This window comes from Poecilia formosa, unplaced genomic scaffold, assembly GCF_000485575.1.
Source record: "Poecilia formosa unplaced genomic scaffold, Poecilia_formosa-5.1.2 Scaffold974, whole genome shotgun sequence".
Lineage (NCBI taxonomy): Eukaryota > Metazoa > Chordata > Actinopteri > Cyprinodontiformes > Poeciliidae > Poecilia > Poecilia formosa.
Window position 1 is genome coordinate 1 of NW_006800913.1, and position 18,856 is coordinate 18,856.

The following is an 18,856-nucleotide window of genomic DNA, read 5'->3' on the forward strand; positions in this document are numbered from 1 at the left end:
CCATGTTGCTCTTCTTCTGTTCCCTGGGAAAAGTAATAAGATGTTATTACTTATAGCACATAAATGTAGATAAATAAGAGTTACCGATGTGGAACGTACATACACAGTGATGGCATAGTTACTTTGAAAAAGTAACTTTAATCAGATTACTGATTACTCCTTGAAAAAGTAACTTAGTTAGATTACTGATTACTTGATTTGGAAAGTAACTAAATTACATTAAAAGTAACTTTTTTAGTTACTTTCAGCAGCAGGGCCAGCCCCGAAAAAAAAGCCGGTGGAGGGAAACGTTCGGAAAGCGAGCCGAGCCGGTGGAAAAGAGGCAAATGTCACCAGGTGACTTCGAACTCATCCAAGCACTGAACAGATGCTTAGAACAGATAAATGTGTGGATTAACGTTCTCCAGCTGAACAGAAAGACAACTGAGGGTATCTTTGTACCTAAAGAGGAGCGATGTAGAGTCAACACACATCTTCGGTTTTTAGCTTGAAACCAGAGATCAGACCCGAAATCTGGGTGTATTGATGGACTCTGACCTGAACCTTCAGAACCACATAAAGACAGTTACAAAGTCGGCCTTCTGTCACCTGAAGAACATCTCCAGGATTAGAGGACTGATGTCTCAGCAAGATCTAGGGAAACTCATCCATGTGTTTAATCTTGGACTTACTGATTACTGCAACATCATCTTCTCAGGTCTGCCCAAAAAAAGCAATCCTCCAGCTGCAGCTGATCCAGAACGCTGCTGGTAATGTTGTACTAAAACCAAGAAGATAGAGCACATCACTCAGTTCTAAAGTGCTTCCACTGGCTCCCTGTAGAACAGAGAATAAACTTTAAAATACTTAGATTGCAAATTACTCAACAGCCCAGCAGACCTGTTGTTATTGTATCAACCTTCCAGGCCACTAAGGTCTTCTGGTTCTAGTCTACTCTTCATTCCCAGAATGAGAACCAAACATGCCGAAGCAATATTTCAGCTTCTAAGCTCCTCTAATCTGGAACAAACTTTGAGAAAATTGCAAAACAGCTGAAACACAGAGTTCCTTTAGATCAAGGCCAAAGTTCCACTTGCTCAGTTACCTTTGACTAATAAATGGAAAACAGGTTAATTCTTGTCTGGATTACAACTTGTCATTATTTATCTTTATTCTGGTATTGTAATGCATGTCTTTTGTTTTGTAAACGGTGTGTTTTTAATCATGTAAAGCACTTTGAATTTACTGGACTTGACTTAATATTAGACTACCCAGAACATATGCATATACCTAAATATCTTAGTAGGTTGCATTACCATTTTCATGTCTAACCTTCCCTAGAAACTATAACTTATATGCAGTGTGTACAGTGTAGTCATCAAATGTTCCCAGAGGTCATTCACTTTTTTTCATGGCTTTCAATCTTGTATGATGTGATGTGCATGTCTCTTGAATATGTGTTATACTGGATACTCTGTTCATATTGTTGCTTAGAAATCACAGTATACCTGCATGTGGCACATTTTAATCCCTATGTCCTCTCCTTTGGGTCACAGCCGAACAGTAGTTGGTTTGGAACAGAGGAAGAATGGCAGCCTGTCCCTCCTGCTTTTAGATCCTGGCTCTTCATCATCTGACACCAGAAAGCTGCTGAGCAGGGAGACGTGCCTGACTGCCGTTCAGTTTGTCAGGAAGTTCCCCAGAAATCTAAAGCACAAACAGTACCAGCTCATAGCAGTACAAGGCGTGTTGTCTCATAAAGAGAAACAGGTGAGATGTTTTTCAAACACAAAGCACAACATATCGACACAGAATCAGAGCCATGGAAACTAAATTTTAACCAATTTTAGTTCAAAGTACTTAGGAAGTGATCCGGGTAAGAAGGACTTGTTCTCTATAAATCAGCCTTCTTTTCTGCTTGCTTTGTTTTCACAGATAAGAATCTTCACCTCCAGAACATTATCTCCTGAAAGGATTCCATGAATGCAAATGATTTTTTATATATACAATACTAATTGATATACTACAAAATTTATGTCCAATTTTAAACTTTCTAAATAAACAGTTTTATTTTTTGCAGTCTTACTTTCATGATGTCATGTTTTGAGTCTATGGTAGTTGTCTATTAAGAGTGCATAACTATACAAAATATTGAATCCTTTTGGAATCAGGTTGTTTGCATGTATTTTAAAGGGATCCAAGATTAGTTGAAAATGTTGACCTAAATATATTGCAGTTTTTCAATTGCCGTTTGTGATATGTAACAATTCATCATTTGTTACATATGGATTCTCATCTTACATTTGAAAATCACATCAAGCATCTGGTTAAAATCTATTTCTTTCATCTTCGTAATATATCCAAAATTCGTCCATCTCTCTCTTTCTCTGATGCCGAGACTCTCGTCCATACCTTTGTCTCCTCCAGGCTCGACTACTGCAACTCTCTGTTTGTTGGAATCCATAGAAAACATCTTCAGAAGCTTCAATACATTCAAAACAGCGCAGGAGGGATTCTACTGAGAGCCCGTAAATCTGACCATATTACATCTATTCTGCATGATCTTCACTGGCTTCCTGTCACCTACAGAATTCAGTACAAAATCGCTCTCATTACCCATCAGTGTCTAAACGGAACCTCACCGGATTATCTGAAAGACCTTCTCATTCCATATTCATCCACCAGATCTCTACGATCACAAGACTGCAACTTCCTCCACCTTCCTCGATCCAGATTAAGGACCATGGGAGATCGGGCATTCGCTGTGGCTGCCCCCCGTCTCTGGAACTCTCTCCCGGACCATTTGAGAGCTCCACAACCACTGGTTGACTTTAAAAGAGGCTTAAAGACTTTTCTATTTAAGCAAGCCTATTCTGCCTCTACATGATTTTTATGATGCCGATTTTATCTATGACTTTAGTTGTACTGTGTAGCACTTTGAGATTTTTGCTAGTGTGGTACAAATTTAATTGATTATTATTATTATTATTATTATTATTATTACTGTAATATTTTTCCATTACATTTTTTCACCTGTGCAATGCATGCTGGGTTGATGACCCGGTTGGCCCTGTTCTGTACTGGAATGTATGGATTAAACACAGGAAGGCTAACTTTACCTGAGTTGTTGTTTATCATATTACATTTGACTTGTGTAATTTTAGATAATGCCACACTGTGTCACTGTTGGATGTAATTTAAAAAAAAAGCAAAAAAAAAAAAAAACTGTTTTTACATATAAAACAAATATTTCACAAATAAAATCTATTGTTACAACTTATCAGGGATCCCTTAAAGTATTTCTAGTAAATTGTAGACGATGCTAAAACCTTTTTAATCTACCGTATCTCACAGCTGTAACAAGTCATATAAAAGGATAACTAAAAAAGGGTTAGCAAAGGACCCAGTCAAAAAAGTACCTTATATTCATGAGGGAAAATGAAAAATATGACCAACAATAATTACACAAAATTTGAAATAACCACCAAAAATGGAGATGGAAGTTTAAGATGAGCCATAGTTGATGTATTTATTCAGAATGTAATGTTGCAATTGATCTGTAATTCCACTGGATTCACTCTACAGTTTTCTACAAACTCAACAGTTTAATGATGTTAAATAAGTTTGAACAGTTCTGTTCAGAGAACTTGGTTTTCTCTGTGGTGTCAAATCTAGTAACGTGTCCATCTCCAAATTTTTCTGAATCAGGACAAAAATAAAATCTTCCTGTTTTCTAGGAGTTATGGATATTAGATCATTAAACGTTTGTATGAGGTTGTAGCTCTTCTCCTCTTGGAGTTTAGAAATTGAAATATTATTCACCATAGTTTTTCGAAGGTCAGTATTTAATGAAGAGCAAGATTTATTTTGGAAATTTCAATTTGTTTTTTTTTAATGTCTTCTGTTGTAGTAAACTGAGATTTTTCCTATTTTCTCCAAGAGTCTTCAAAAATGCCATAATTGGGTGGAACTATGAGTGAAGCAGTGGTCTGCTAGGGGTTTTTAACTGTCTGTTGTTTTGTCCAGCTTTAGTCTTCATCGCTGTCCATATCTAATGGGTCAAAGTTTGGATCGTCTTCATCCAAGTCCAAGTCCTCAATGTCCTGGAACAGGGACTCGTCCACTTCAACATTGTTTCCAGCTGAGAAGAACAAACAAGACCGCTTTAGAAGAAGGGTAGTGAACAAATCACCCTTCAAGATGCATTCCAGCACAGGCCCTGTGATTCCAAACATTTTAGCTTAAACTGTGAAAACGAAAAGCCAAATATTGTTATTGTTTGGAATATAGAAAAAAAACAAAACAAGGACATTAATGTAATGCTTGGCCAGCACTGTTTAAAGAGAACCAGAAACACGCTGCTCTGTTAAGAGTTGGCTCTTGTGTCAGATCATCGAATCATAGAAGAATATAAACTAACTCCAACTCCCAGTAGTTTTGTTTCCAATGAGTGGTTCCTAACTGAAGGTAGTAAAAACAAGTCTGCTACTCTGGCAAGTCAGCTTCAAACACAAGACACATTTAAGTTAATCTAGCTGGAGTTATTACTTGAAACGGATTGAAATTATGAGAAAAATCCCTCTGGTTTGAGAAAATAAGAGTTTTCCAAATGTAATATTTCACAATAGGATCTGTTTATTGTAGAGCTTTACTTACCCTCTTCTAGGAACTGAATGTCTGATGTGTCAAGGTTATGATCTCTCTCAAACAGCTGTTTGCCTAAAGAGGAAAAAATAACACTTTATTTTGCAAGCAGCTTCCAAGGTTTTGACATAAAAGTGAAACTGATTTACCAGTGAGTCTGGGTTTTCCAGCCTGCTCCTCCTCTTTCTGTTTTTTTCGTCTGAACTCAGCCATCTCCAGCTCAAACTTGGCTTTCCATGCCAGGAAGTTTTCAATTGTTACCACTGTACCCTGGAACTTCACCTGCCAAACACAAGCATCCTTCACTGAGTACGTGTCCACGCATACTGCCTTCATCTCCTTAACGAATCTAAGGGAACCTGAGCATATCACCTAAGCCTCTACAGAAATAGAAGAGGCAAACCAATCAAAAGTCAAACAAGTATTCAGACAGCCGTCCAATTACCTTTTCTGCTTCCTCTGCCTCCTTTTCTTTCCGGAGTTTTTCCTCTTCTTGTCTGTTTTTCATTGCATCCACAATTTCATTAAGTTTCTCCTGAACAGCTGTTACCAGGGTGAAAATCATCACCATACCCAGGTTTTCTTCAGCCTGCATGATTATTACATACACGTGTTGATAATAGAAAATAAACAGCATAAAACAAGCAGCTTCAGTTTACAGAGTTACATTAGGTCCTTGAACAAGAGCCACCACCAATTTAGAGCCAGGTTGTGCACGGAACAGAAATCTTTTCCAGGTGACCTGTTCCCTCCTTTAAGTGCAAATAAAAATTGGAAAAATGTAATGAATATTTTTTCAGTTAATGTGGGACTATTGTAAGACCAAAAAGCCCACCCTCTGCCCGAGGCACTTCCCTTTGCCTTTACAGAGCTCTATAAAGCATCAAAAAATACACCAGGCAGATTATATAATTTTAAACTTTTAAACTCTGGCAATTGAGCAGCTGATCAAAAGTTTAAGACCATTAAGCCCCAAACAAAACATTTCCAAGTGTCAAAACAAGGAATCAATAGTGAGCAGCTGCTTTATGCAAGAGCTTTGATTGGGGTGGTTGGAAACTTGCTCCATGGAGCAAGTGGGAACCATGGGGCAACCCCCCACATGTTTTTATTGGATTCAAATTAGCATCAGAAAATTAAATATGATATAATGTTGTGAACTGCAGTTTTGTCATGTTCAGTATGACTCTAAATATGGCCCTTTGGTGCAGTTTACCACAGTGATCATTGCAGTACTGACGAGCCTCAGTAAAGAGGGATGCCCACCAGAACATTTCCACACTGCCTGCTGCAGCTTGATGCCACAGCACAAATTAAAGCTCAACTGTTTCATTAAAGGAAGAAAAAAAAACATATCTTGCGAGAGGCTTGGTGGCATGACAGAGGACCATAACTGCATGGACTCAATTCATTAAATGTTTGTGTCAATATGTGTTCCAGTTCAAATTCAATGATTTTTTGATCAAACTTTGCTGCATGCTTCAACAGCTCCTAAAACCATCAATCTTTGAGTGATGGGCTTCCACAAGGCTGTGCCAAGACTAAATATGGCTCTTTGGTCAGTTTATATTGAGTGTATGGAAATATCCTAAAGCAGGGGTGTCAAACTCCAGTCCTCAAGAGCCACTGTCCTGCAGTTTTTAGATGTGCCACAGGAATAAAATGGCTTATTTACCTCCTTCTTGTGGGGAGGCCTGCTAATGACCTAATTATTCTATTCAGGTGGTGCAGCAGAGGCACATCTAAAAGTTGCAGGGCAGTGGTCCTCCAGGACTGGAGTTTGACACCTGTGTCCTAAAGTCTGCTGAGAACACTTTCCCCAGAAAAAAAAATCAAAAATATTGAACAAAGCAGAAGAAATTAAACACAATATTTATTCTCAGATAAATGAACACACCTGCTGCTTCAACAGGGTGAGAATGTTCTCCAGGTCGCCATCTTCCAGATTTTCTTGAGAGTAGATCTCCCACAGTGGGGGCTCATCTGGGTATTCTGCTACATATGTAAACTTTAAAGTTGCCTCAACAGCTGGAATGAGAGTTAAATGAGAATAATTCATTCTCACTTAATTGAAACCATCTTTATTTGGTAACTTCAAACCATACATTAACTCAGATAAATCAAAGTCATTATAGAAGAAGGTGTCAAAAATAAGAAAATGTCAGAATATAACACATTTATGAATTGAATATACTCACTTTCCCCGTTTTCTCCTGCGTCTGAAGTAACGGTAATAGTGAAACTGGTGGGTTCTTCTGACAGCACTGCAAGCCCACATGAATAACAGATCATTTCTGCAAACTTGCATTAGAACACCATGATCACTAGTGCACTATTGTTCAGACAGTTTTCGTCCATTTAAACTATACAAATATTCCTGCTTTTCATCGTAAGACCAAACCCCTACATCCCGGATTTAAACTAGTCTATTTTAGCTATAAAAACCGAATCGTTGCTTCTCGTCGTGAGCTTGCTGGATGTGAACGTGAATAGCCCTGCAAGACGTGGCCAAAGGCCAGAGCATTTACTGTCTCATTAGCTTTCATTGACCAGAAGTCATCACAACTATCAAACAAAAATAAAGTAGTTCCAACCCAGTCCGATAAACTAAATAAGGCTTACTGCGATGCTAGCTGTAAGCTAGCTACTATTTTTAATCAACTCCCACCTGTAAAGGAGTCGGGATAGATCGATTCTATGGCTTCAAGTTCATTCCTTTGCTCCTCGACGTAATCTGTCATTTTTAATCTCAGGGGGTTATCTAGAGTTTGATAAAATCATTCCAACACTGAAACTTTTGGCAACATAGAGCTCGGCGTGTTCTATCGGTCCCATCCACTCAGAACGCGATCGATGATGTCGGAGATTGAAGTTTCTGTCTGATTCAGACACTGCAAAAGGAGAGTCCGGGGCTTCCGGTTATCTGTTTTGCAGACCACTAAATCGATCTCAGATTTAGTGATGCAAATACGGAAACCCATAGACATGAACACGTAGGAAGGAAAATTTCCTCGTTGATAGATTAAATAGTTTCATCTTATTTTTTTTTCTATATATAAGACTCTACCAGCAAAAAGTCTCTCAATAATATACATGTCACTGTAAAGACAAAAATTAGAATTTTTGCTTTTATCTGTTTAGCAACCCTGGTTGTAACCACCTGGGTTATTATTCTTCTGTAACCTAATTTATTTGTTTGTTATTGACTTTTGCTCAATTAAATTTCTTATGTATACACTGCGAATGGTATTTTTATTACCGTTGATCATGTTGTTTTTCATGTCTCCTTATGTATTTTGTTCCTCCCATAATTGATGGAGATAAACAGATATTATTTATAATGTATAAAAGTATTGTCATTTGTTAGATCTACATCCTTAAGAAAATGAAAAAAAGTTGTTTTATGAGATAATTTGTCTTTTACTGTTCCAGTAATGGCAGAATTAATAATAATAAAGACTTTGTGGTATTCTGATTTAGAAATGTAATTATATTAATTGTGTTACCACCCCCACGCCACTAAAGGCAGTCGCAAGCCCGAAAAGATGCGACTAAGGAGCGGATTTAGAAGTACACCGAAAGCTACAGAATTAGCTAAAACTGTGAGCTGCCGTGAAGTAAATAAAAGAAGGAAGCTCAAATACATTCTGAGAGTGAAACTCCTTCCTAAATGTGAAAATATATCACAGATTTCAAAAGACAATAAAAACGGAAGTATAGGAAATAGCGCCCCCTTCACTTCCGGATTGCAATGGTCCCATGTCCAAATAAGGTATGAGACTGACAGTGGTCCGTCCGCCCCTTTCTGTTTGCTGCAGCGAGGTCCTTCTCGCGAGGTGTACTTGGGTCAGCCCGTTGCTGCGATACGTCACAGCGTCCGCCATATTGAAAGTGGCCTATGTGACAATAAGCTAATACAAGTAAAAGGACCGAACTTCAGAAAGTCCCGTTCTACAAAGTATTTTAAATTAACTCCTGTCATTGACACATTTTCTCACACACATTAATATTTTTGGCAATCAAAGAAATGACTAAAGACAGAGTTTCTAACTTTTGATGTGATTATTAAATTGTTTTTGGACATTTCTGAATAAAGAGCACAATGTTTTTATTTGATAGAAATTATTCTGATAATTTTTATATTGACATTGATGAACAGACACTTTTACAGTGTTTAATTAAATAACATATTTACATAACTCCATTTTTAATGTACATTTAACATTTCAAGACAAGAAACACATTTTCTTGTATTCATTTTTTATGCATTGAGAAACGACTTTTGATTTATAAATCAGTCACTGTCAAACATTAAACTACATATTTTTCTTACTTTTTTCCAGAGAAAAAATATTACAGTACATCAACTCTGCTATTGACAGCAGAGTGAAAATAATTCTAACGGAGTAAATTATTTTTATTTCATTACATAAGATGTATTAATACACTAATGCTTCAGATTGAGATATTTAAAAATACACAAAAAGTGAAAGAATAAAACATTTATTTATTATACTGGGAACACTGGCCACAGGCAGGGCTTCAGTCTGCTGGTTACACTGGGAGAACTCAATGACTTCAGAGACGTCCTGGTTCACAGGCTACAGCCAAGGATAAAAGAGAAATTATCCAAACATATAATAGAAAATATGTTTCCTTCACATTCAGAAAAAGACATTTTCAGCATGTTGGGCTCTGACTCGTAGCATCTTTATAGCTTAATACCGACATGGTGAAGCTGAGCTGGGAAACAGACTGAAGAACAGCAGCTCCAGCTCTGATCCTGACTGATCTTTCCTCACAAAATCCCCTGATTTTTAATGAACTTCTCCTCTAACAGCGGTTTTTCATCAGCTCTCTCTCATTAGAAAACAGTATGGAAACGTTAGCTGCTACGCTAATAATCAGCGGTTACTTCGGGCCAATGTAGCTACATAGGAAATATTTTTCAGTTGTTTAGAGGATAATTTCTGGCTGCCAAGTCAAGTAATTCTGATCTTTCATAAGGATGAAAGATCAGAATGTGAAAAGTAATGCCATTGAATCCAGTTTGTTTCGTAAAACGGTTGAAACACACAGAACAGGACTTAAGGAGCTCCGATCCTCTGCTGCCACATAGAAGATGGCGGACGCTAGTGATGGGCAAATGAAGCCTCATGAAGCAATGAAGCTTTCCAACCCTTTGCTTTGCAAAAAGGTTAACTACGCGATGCTTCATTCATCACTCACTAGTGACATCTGCTGGTGAAACTCTAACAGCCTTGTCACTCAGTTGGATCATACTTCCAAAAATTACTGAATGCAATATTGTCACAAAGTTTTCATCAAACTCATGTTTAGTAACAAGAGAATCAATGAAACCATATTTAATTGTCATATGTTTTTTAAAATGATTTGTCGCCAATCTAATCCTGGTATATGTTGAATATCAGTGGCTGTGTTGGGTTTTCTTTTATGTCATAGACGGATTTGACAATAAAGGCATTTGATGTTTTAGTGTCTTGGGAATGCAGTGCCTGTTGGGGCATTTGCTTTTTCTTGGATTTCTAATTGGTTCTGATCCCTTATATTTGGCTACATGTTGAATTTTAGTTCTGCAACAGGATTAAATCTGTTTCTGCTGTGCAAGACTGATATATCTTTGCTAATCAGACTACAAATAATAGTGGAACTATCCAGAATGTGAGAAATTGGGAAGTGGAGGGTTAATTATTTTTATCTAAGAAGAATTTTATTGTGAGCGATAATCTCAAAGTATTCCCAGATGTCAGATTTTTCTCTTGCTGGCTCCATTTCAAACAATCAATCAAGTTTATTTGTGTAGCAAGTTTCAACAACAATGCAGTTCAAAGAGATTTACATCATAAAATCACAAAAATATAAAGTCATAAAAAAACATAATCTAAAATTGAGAAAACCAGTAACAAACATTAAATTTTGATGAGTGCCATCATCAATACACATCAAATATGTTGGTCAATGTTCATTTTATTTTGGCCACTGAAGACAAATATTCTCCTCTGATGAGCGAAATGGACAACAACCCATGAAGCAGCACGGCTCATCGCGCTTTTATTTTGAAAACCGACACGCAAAATGAAGCAGTCACGTGATCCAGGTAATGGATCACGAGGCATCGTTTGTTTTTTGTTTTTTATTAGTACATAAGGAATAACAATGACAAAAACTCACAACGTGTCAAAACAAACAAATATTACAGATCACAACTCCTAATGTTAACAATCACATTAATTTCAGAGGATCAAGAGAAAATTATTATTAAAGGTAACTAAATTAACAGAAAAAAATGAAAGAAAGGTAATTAAATGATGAAACAAAAATGATTAAAAAAATAAGATATGTTAGGGGCTACAGACTAGAAATCTTTCATTGACTCATACAATTTGACTGCATTTAAATTCTGCATCTTTTTTAGACAACTCTTAAAGGAAGAAAATTCATTTTTAAGAGCATTAATTGAGAGGGAGCATTTTGCATAACGACATTTATGGATATAATATTTTGTTACAATAATCAGAACATTTACTAAAAATTCCATATTTTTTTCTTTAATGGATAAACCAAATTGAATATTTTGTAAGGAAACAAAATCCAAATTTATTTCCTTAGAAGACAGAAAGTTACAAAGTTGATCCCATAAGTTTGATACTTCTTTACATTCATAAAACAAATGTTTAGTTGTTTCCAAATGAGTTCTACAAAAACTACAATTCTCTACATTAAAATTAAATCCCTCTTTTAAGAACTCATTTGAAGGATATATGTTATTTATCATTTTAAAATGTAGTTCTTTATGTTTGGGAGGAATTGGAAATTTCAAATAATTTGTCCTTATTTTGACTCAGATTTGTTAAAATTTTGTAAGAGAGCTGTGCTTTTTGTTCTTCCTGGGTACATGCTATTTATTAAATACTTGTTCAAAAACATGTTGTTGCATTTATTATCTCTAATGTCCACATACTCAATTTGAATCTTGTGGAGTCTTGGAATAGAGAAATTAAATAAATTGTTCTTAACTGACAAAAAAAGGACAACAGGGATGCTACGTAATACTTTCTTATAATTTGTTAATGAACAGTCAGTTCCATATTTCCTGTTAAATTCCTCCAAACTGAGAATTTCACCATTTCCATCCAATAAATGAGTAACTGACCAGATCTGTTTATTCCACCAGTCATTCATGAATATAGATTTTCTACCACATAGAATGGCTCTATTGTTCCACAGTGGGACATTATGGGGGCTAAAGTTATGTTTAAACATCAACTTCCACTGTAACAAAACTTGTTGATGGAAAGCAGAGTTTTAGGGGGAGTTTAGATAATTCAAAATCACATTTCAATAACAACTCAATACCTCCAACTTCCTGAAATATGAACGATGGAACAACAAACCAAATAAGATCACCGTATTTTAAAAGGGACTGAAGCCATCTAATTTTTAAAGTGCCATTCATAATTTCAAAATCGATTGGCTTAATACCACCTTCCTCATAATTTTTTAACAAGTCACTTTTTCTGATGTAATGGTGTTTGTTTTTCCAAATGAAGTTAAAGTTTATTCTGTTAATCCGTTTTATGAGATTTGGAGGGACGGCTAAGGAATATGCAGGATATGTCAGCCTGGATAAGGATTCAGTTTTTGTTAATAATGTTCTACCAAACAACGTCAAATCTCTCTGAAGCCAATTATTTAAGGTTCTGCCACATGTTGTCTTGTAATTTTTTTCTTACACTAGTAGCTTGACATTTAGTAATCCATATTCCTAAATATTTAATTTCATTTTTAACTGGAATATCGGAAATTGAAGAATCAGAACAGTTATGGATACTCATAATTTCACATTTATTTATATTTAGCTGCAGCCCTAAGGCTTGAGAGAACAACTCTATTTCCCTTAGAGCTCAAGGAATTTGTTCTTTATTTTTTAGGAAGAGGGTTGTATCATCTGCAAATTGGCTAATGATTATTTTCTGGTTATTAATTTCCAAACCTTCTATATTAGAGTTATTAATTGTTATTGCTAATAATTCCGTGACTATAATAAATAATAGAGGCGAAATACTGCAACCTTGTCTGATTCCTCTTTCTACTTTGAATCTGGAGCATGTGCCCTGAGGCACACAGCTGTTAATGTTGGTGTTAAACATGGTGATCATATTAAGAAAACTGCTACCAAAACCAAAATGTTTCAAAGTGTTAACAATAAATTGATGTTCCACAGAATCAAATGCTTTGTGGAAATCTAAGAACAACATAAAACCATCATCTCTTATTAAGTGACTATAATCAATCAGGTCCAGAACCAGGCAGATGTTGTTATGGATGGATCTACCTTTAAGAAAACCGGACTGAGTTTGACTAATTATTCCGGGTAAGCCCGTTTTTAACCTCGCTGCTAGAACCTTTGTTAGGATCTTGTAGTCTGAGTTCAACAAAGTGATGGGCCTTTAAATTATTTAAATTTTTCTTATCTTTACCAGGTTTTGGGATTAGCTTAATTACGCCTTGTTTCATAGTTTCCATGAGTTCCTTCCTTCCAACACATTCTGCTACAGCCTGGAACAGCAGAGGTTTTAAATCCTCCCAGAAATGTTTATAAAAGTTAGCTGTAAGTCCGTCTGGCCCGGGGGCGCGGTCAGACGCCATATTTCTTATAGCAATATCAAATTCGGAGATTCTTAGCTCTTCATCACAGATTTCCTTAAAATTTTCATCAATAACAGGAATCAGATTTCTTACTTTATCAAAAAAAAAAAGTTGAAGAAATTTGTTTTGTATGTGAAGATTTATAAAGATTACTATAGAAATTAAATACTTCCTGTGTTATTCTCTTAGTCTCAGAACATTCGACTCCATCAATCATAAGGCTATTGATTGTCTACGTTTTTCTAAGTTACAAAAGAAGGCACTATTTTTTTCTCCTTCTTCAATCCACCTGGCTCTGGACCTTATATAAGCACCTTTTGCCCTATTTGTATATATCTCGTCTAATTTAAATTGTAATTTATTTATTGCGTCTTTATCCTCATCACTCCAACTTAATTTTCTGTAAAGTGACATAAGATCTTTAATCATCATTGTCTCTTCTGCTTTTCTTTTTCTATTTAAATCTTTACCAAATTTAATTGAATGTTTCTAATGCTATATTTCAAGTATTCCCATTTAAGAATTGGTGTTTTAAAAGAATTGTCATTTGATATATTTAGAATAAGTTCCTTAATAGATTGACAAAAATCTAAGTTTGTAAGAAGCTTTGCATCGAATTTCCAGTAATTATTAGGTTTGTAATTTCTATTTAGTTTTTGTAGTTTTAAATTGATGATGCAGTGATCGCTTAAGGGACAGTTTGCTATCTCTGTCTCTTTGACACATTCTAAGACTGCATCAGAAACCAGCCAATAATCAATACGTGATCTACTTTGACCATTAGGTTTGTGCCAGGTGAACTGTTTGACTCCACTGTGTTGCACTCTCCAGACATCCGACAACAAATTCCTTAAGAATAGGATTTAGGGTTTCTTTTACCAGCAGTGAAGGCCATCGATCCATCCATTCATCTGGAGCTAAATTGAAATCCCCTCCAACTATAATATGACCTGTAGGAAAAATAGCAGTGAACTCCGCAATAACCATCGTTATTTGATGTAGCAGATTTTTATTGTATTGATCATTATTATATCCATAAATGTTTAACAAAATTAATGGGACATTGTCAACTTCCAAAACACAGGCTACCCAATGTCCATCTTCATCCGCTCTTTCACTCAAAATCTTACCCGGACATCTGAAAAAGCAGATGGCGACTCCAGCCGATCGATTTGTCCCATGACTGAAGATAATTTTATCACCCCATTGCTGCGACCAGAACTTCATGTCAGATGCATCAGAATGTGTTTCCTGTAAAAAGGTGCAGTGTGCTTGTTGTCCTTTACAAAACAAAAAAACAGCTTTCCGTTTAAGTGAGTCTTTTAGTCCCCTTGTGTTAAAAGAAACAAAAGAAAAATCAGTTTTTATCTGAAAAATGGAACACATGAACAGACGGTTTAGGAGAGTGAGAAAAGAAAACCCCTTGAGGTAGAGGTCCCATTAACAGAACTGACCACTATCATTTCATGCTAATTCCTGCTGTATCTCAGTTCCCAGCTGAAGAAATGTCCATGATGCGTTTGCCTTCGATGAAACCAAACGGGCCCCTGAATCCCGCAGCTTTGCCTTCTTTTCTTGCTTTTTCAATTTTTGGCCAAAGTGCTTGTCTTGCTTTGGGGTCAGATAGCCATACGCTGTCAGGATAGCATACATGCAGTCAGTACGCATGCCCGCGCATGCGCATTAAGAAGTCCGACCGTCAGTGGAGTTGTCAGTTCAGCATATGCAACAAGTTATGACGAAAATAAGTCATTAAATTGTTTATAATATGATATAATACGATAGCTAGAAGGATATTCATGCGTTGTCGTGGTTTCAAAGTGTATTTAAAGCAGGTCTGGCTGCAGCTGCAGTCAACTACAACACACGCCCATGTAAAACCCGGTCACGTGGTTTTCAGCAAGACAACACAAGCCTTGAAGCGGGGCTTCATCGGACACGCCCCCTTTTTACTCGGTACAAGCCTCGAAGCCTGGCTTCAGATAGCCCATCACTAAGGGAAGGGGGTGCGGCAAACCAGCTGACATTCAATGTTGATCAGACATTTCATTCATAAGATTTCAACCACAAAACATTGATTCATTGACACAGTTTCAACGTTTGTTAATTGGCTAGAGGTGGATGGTTATTTGATGGTTGATCCACAGTCATTTGTCGACTTCAACCAAAAATCAACCATGAATCAAACCTCGGCATTTCAGTCATCAGATTTCAACCACAAAACAACATTGATTCAATGACACAGTTTCAATGGTTTGATTGGATGGTTGTTTGATGGTTGATCCACCGTCATTTGTCGACTTCAACCAAAAATCAACAATTCTAACTATAATTCAACGTTGATTTAACGTCATGTGCTATCTGGGCAGCATTGATGAGTGTGACATTTGATTGCTTTAGGTAACTGGAGATACACATGGAGACGGATCTCAATATCAGGTACAAACTGAAATTTTGTTTGCTGGCTACAAAGCTCAGAAAGCAAGTTAAACCCACGACTGACATTAAGAGTTCCAGGAAATGACAACATTTGTGGTGATGCCATTTAGACATACGGGGTGGAAGTGAAACTGCAATGCTTATTTCAGCTCTCTCTCTGTGTCACCCAGCAGCTACCAATGGATAGGTTTAAGACGATTCTGAATATTGCCAGCAAGCAGACCAACCTTGGTTTTGGGTTGGTTGCTCTGTTGACAGCTGGAGGCGAGCAGATCTTCTCCTCGGTGGCATTCAAGTGTCCCTGCAACGAGCTGAACTTCCTGTATGGCTTGGTCTTCCTGTTGGTTCCAGCATTAGCTTTGCTGCTGCTAGGTTATATTCTCAGCAAAAAGATGTGGATATTGTTTACAGGTATTTGGCACAACAGGGCAAAGTTGTGTTGTTGGAAAAACCTGGCTACCACTTGCACAGCTTTCTTCCAAATCAGTTCCACAGCCCTGGTGGCACCGTCCAGCTGGTTTGCTGTTGCTCTGCTTAATGGTAACTATTATGAGTGTGCAATGACTGGAACCAATGTGAGTGTTTACAACCAGTATTTGTGCAAAGATATGAATTCTGAGTTGGACTGTGCAAAGAAACTTCCCATGCTTCCTTGTGATAAACGTAATGAGGAGCTTCTGCGTACACTAAGATCTCAGTCTCAGGTAAGCAGTTTTCTGATGTGATCCCAATCTACCATTTATAACACAAGTCTTTAGTCATCACAGCATTAAAGACTTCAGCATTCTTTATTCGTTAACTTGGTACTGAGCAGTACAGCAAATCTTTGTCTGGAAACACTGCAAATGTTTGTTAGACTATCAAATAGTTAATTATTTGTGTAAAAATCAGCATTTGCAGCTATTTTAGGATGAAGAAATATGGAATTCAAATATCGCTAGTTAAAATCGTTCTCCCTACAAGAAAACATGAGAACAACTATATTTGTTTTAGTATAAATATAACCTTTAGCTGTGTTGATTTGACAACATGTTTACACTGCAGACTATTTAGTGTCTTTAATAGATGGATGGATAATCACAGGAGGGTTGTATCTGGCTGCATTTACTTGAGAAACCTTAAAAAAAAAAAAAAAAACTCTAGAAATAGTTTTAAAGGGGCAGAATTATGTTTCCAGGCACATAGTACCATTTCATAGCATAATCAAGTAACTATGTCACCTTCAGTTGTCATAAAAATGCTGAATATATCAAATATGACTTAAAAGAAATGTTACTTCCTGTTTTGATGGGATTCTGTACTCTTTAAATACTCCTGCTCTTTCTGAAACTCTGTCTTCAGGAAGTCATCAGAACATGACTTTTCTATTAACCCTTTAACAACATTGTTACCAGCGTTGCACTAAGAAGTAACTGGTATGAGATCAGCAGATGTGCAGTTCCACCAGGTGTTTGGCTAGTCTGAAGGAGCAGAGCAGGGAGCCAGGAGGGAAGGCTGCTCTGTGAGGTAGAAGCTTGGAAACTGCAGCCCTGAGAGTAGCTGCACCTTGAAGGTGATGGTATTTCCAATCAATTATGCACAGTTGAATGGCTGCTATGTGAGACGAAAGGATTTCTCAGACATGCATGAAAGAATCAAAGTAACACTCCAGGTATGTTTTTGATTAGAGAATAAGATTATAACACAATGTAAAGCTAAAAAAGTAGATTTTACATGATACTGCTCCTTTAAAGGAGCCAAGAGAGATAAAGAAACAACCCAATGGCTTCATTGTAATGTTAAGGCCAGAGAAACTAAACTCCTTCAGAAGTCCTTTTTCAAAAGCTCATGCATCACACAAGAATCTTAATACTGCTATGCAAAGATTCAGCTAATAATCATAGTAACCTTAAATAACCTTAAAATTTTCCCACAACACAGTAATGCATATAAAACAATGAAACATAAAAACATTAAGAGTGGACACAGTTCTATTTTTGACATAACTAAAGTTCTGTTTGTTTTTTTTTTAACATATTAAAACTGGTTACAGACTTTAAATTGGCAGGAAGTGAGCTCCAAACTGCAGATCCTCGCACAGACGGAGCACTTTGAGCAAAAGTGGTTCTATGGAATGGAACCTTATAATATCCATGTAAAGCTGCTCTGGTAGATCTACTGCTGACCTGCAATTTCTGTATGCATTCACTTAATGGGTTAGGTGCAAGTCTGTTTAAACATTTGAAAATTAGTCTTAAAAGGTCATGACTTATAAAAGTAGAAAAGTCCAGAATGCCAGATTTAGCCATCGAATTGGCTTTTGATATAAAACCTTTCAGGCCTGATTATAGAGACTTTCAAATGGTTAGAGTTTGGCTGGTCTGTGGCCAGACAGTAGCTCCAAAGGATGGACGTGAGAGGATCATGGAGTTTCTATTTCTACTTGAGTAATATTATTTTGAGTTATCACTACTCTTATTTGAGCTCAGTTTCTGGATGCTCTACCTACCTCTAATTACATCACTGGATGAAGAACAAGGATGTTTTAGTCCAAAATACATCAGACACAGAAAAACACTTTTCAAATTGATATTAAAGGACTTAGAACAAACTTAGAATTTAGCTATTCATCTTTAGATAATTATCAGTTATTTAGAAAATGTGGAGTATTCACTTTTAACCCAGAAAAGGACTAAGATTAGTCACTCTTTAGCTTATTTTTTCAGAAACTGTAGAGTTCTCACTATTTAGATGCAGAGACCAGAAGCCCAGAGGAAACTTTTGAATCGACACTACTTTTTAGACTCTTGTTCTTCCAACCCGGAAATGGAATGGGCTCTTTGCACCTCAGCTTCCGCGTTCGGGGAAAAGCGGCTCGGTTGTTTCCGATCTATTGAAAATGGCATTTTACATTAGGTCCTTGCAGGGCTTGGCCGAGTTTATGTACATCGATCCGAAGCCCCAACAAGTCAGCTGGAGAAAGGTTTTAAGATGTTCGCCTCGTTATACATTCACTGACACGAAGGTGAGTTTTACTTTCGTGGCTAACATTAACCTTAGCTTATGCTAGTAGGCAATATTCTCTGACATTGTTGAGCCAAATGTGCTATTTAAGTATCTAAACATTCCAACGGACAATATTTTT

The 18,856-nt window shown here is 36.7% G+C and overlaps 2 protein-coding genes across 3 annotated transcripts in view; one reads left to right on the forward strand and one right to left on the reverse strand.

Annotated features, from left to right (window-relative positions):
• Nucleotides 1-3,482: 3,482 nt before the first annotated feature.
• Nucleotides 3,483-7,579, reverse strand: rwdd1 (RWD domain containing 1). Of its 2 annotated transcripts, none has more exons than XM_007544026.2 (7): nucleotides 7,292-7,579; nucleotides 6,822-6,887; nucleotides 6,521-6,651; nucleotides 5,069-5,212; nucleotides 4,773-4,905; nucleotides 4,636-4,698; nucleotides 3,483-4,120 (listed from the first exon to the last, which is right to left on the reverse strand). In XM_007544026.2, exons 1-7 carry the CDS (start codon nucleotides 7,362-7,364, stop codon nucleotides 4,008-4,010), a joined length of 723 nt encoding a protein of 240 aa, XP_007544088.1. In that variant the 5' UTR covers nucleotides 7,365-7,579; the 3' UTR covers nucleotides 3,483-4,007. The 2 variants fall into 2 exon arrangements, with proteins under 2 accessions (XP_007544088.1, XP_016522736.1); XM_016667250.1 differs by having other exon boundaries at nucleotides 7,467-7,485.
• Nucleotides 7,580-15,180: 7,601 nt separating this feature from the next.
• The window catches only part of calhm6 (calcium homeostasis modulator family member 6), a 6,092-nt gene continuing 2,416 nt past the window's right edge, over nucleotides 15,181-18,856 (forward strand). The window contains exon 1 of the mRNA XM_007544027.2: nucleotides 15,181-16,436. Coding sequence (XP_007544089.1) covers nucleotides 15,912-16,436 — 525 coding nt within the window. The 5' untranslated portion in view covers nucleotides 15,181-15,911. The remainder of the gene's footprint in view (nucleotides 16,437-18,856) is intronic.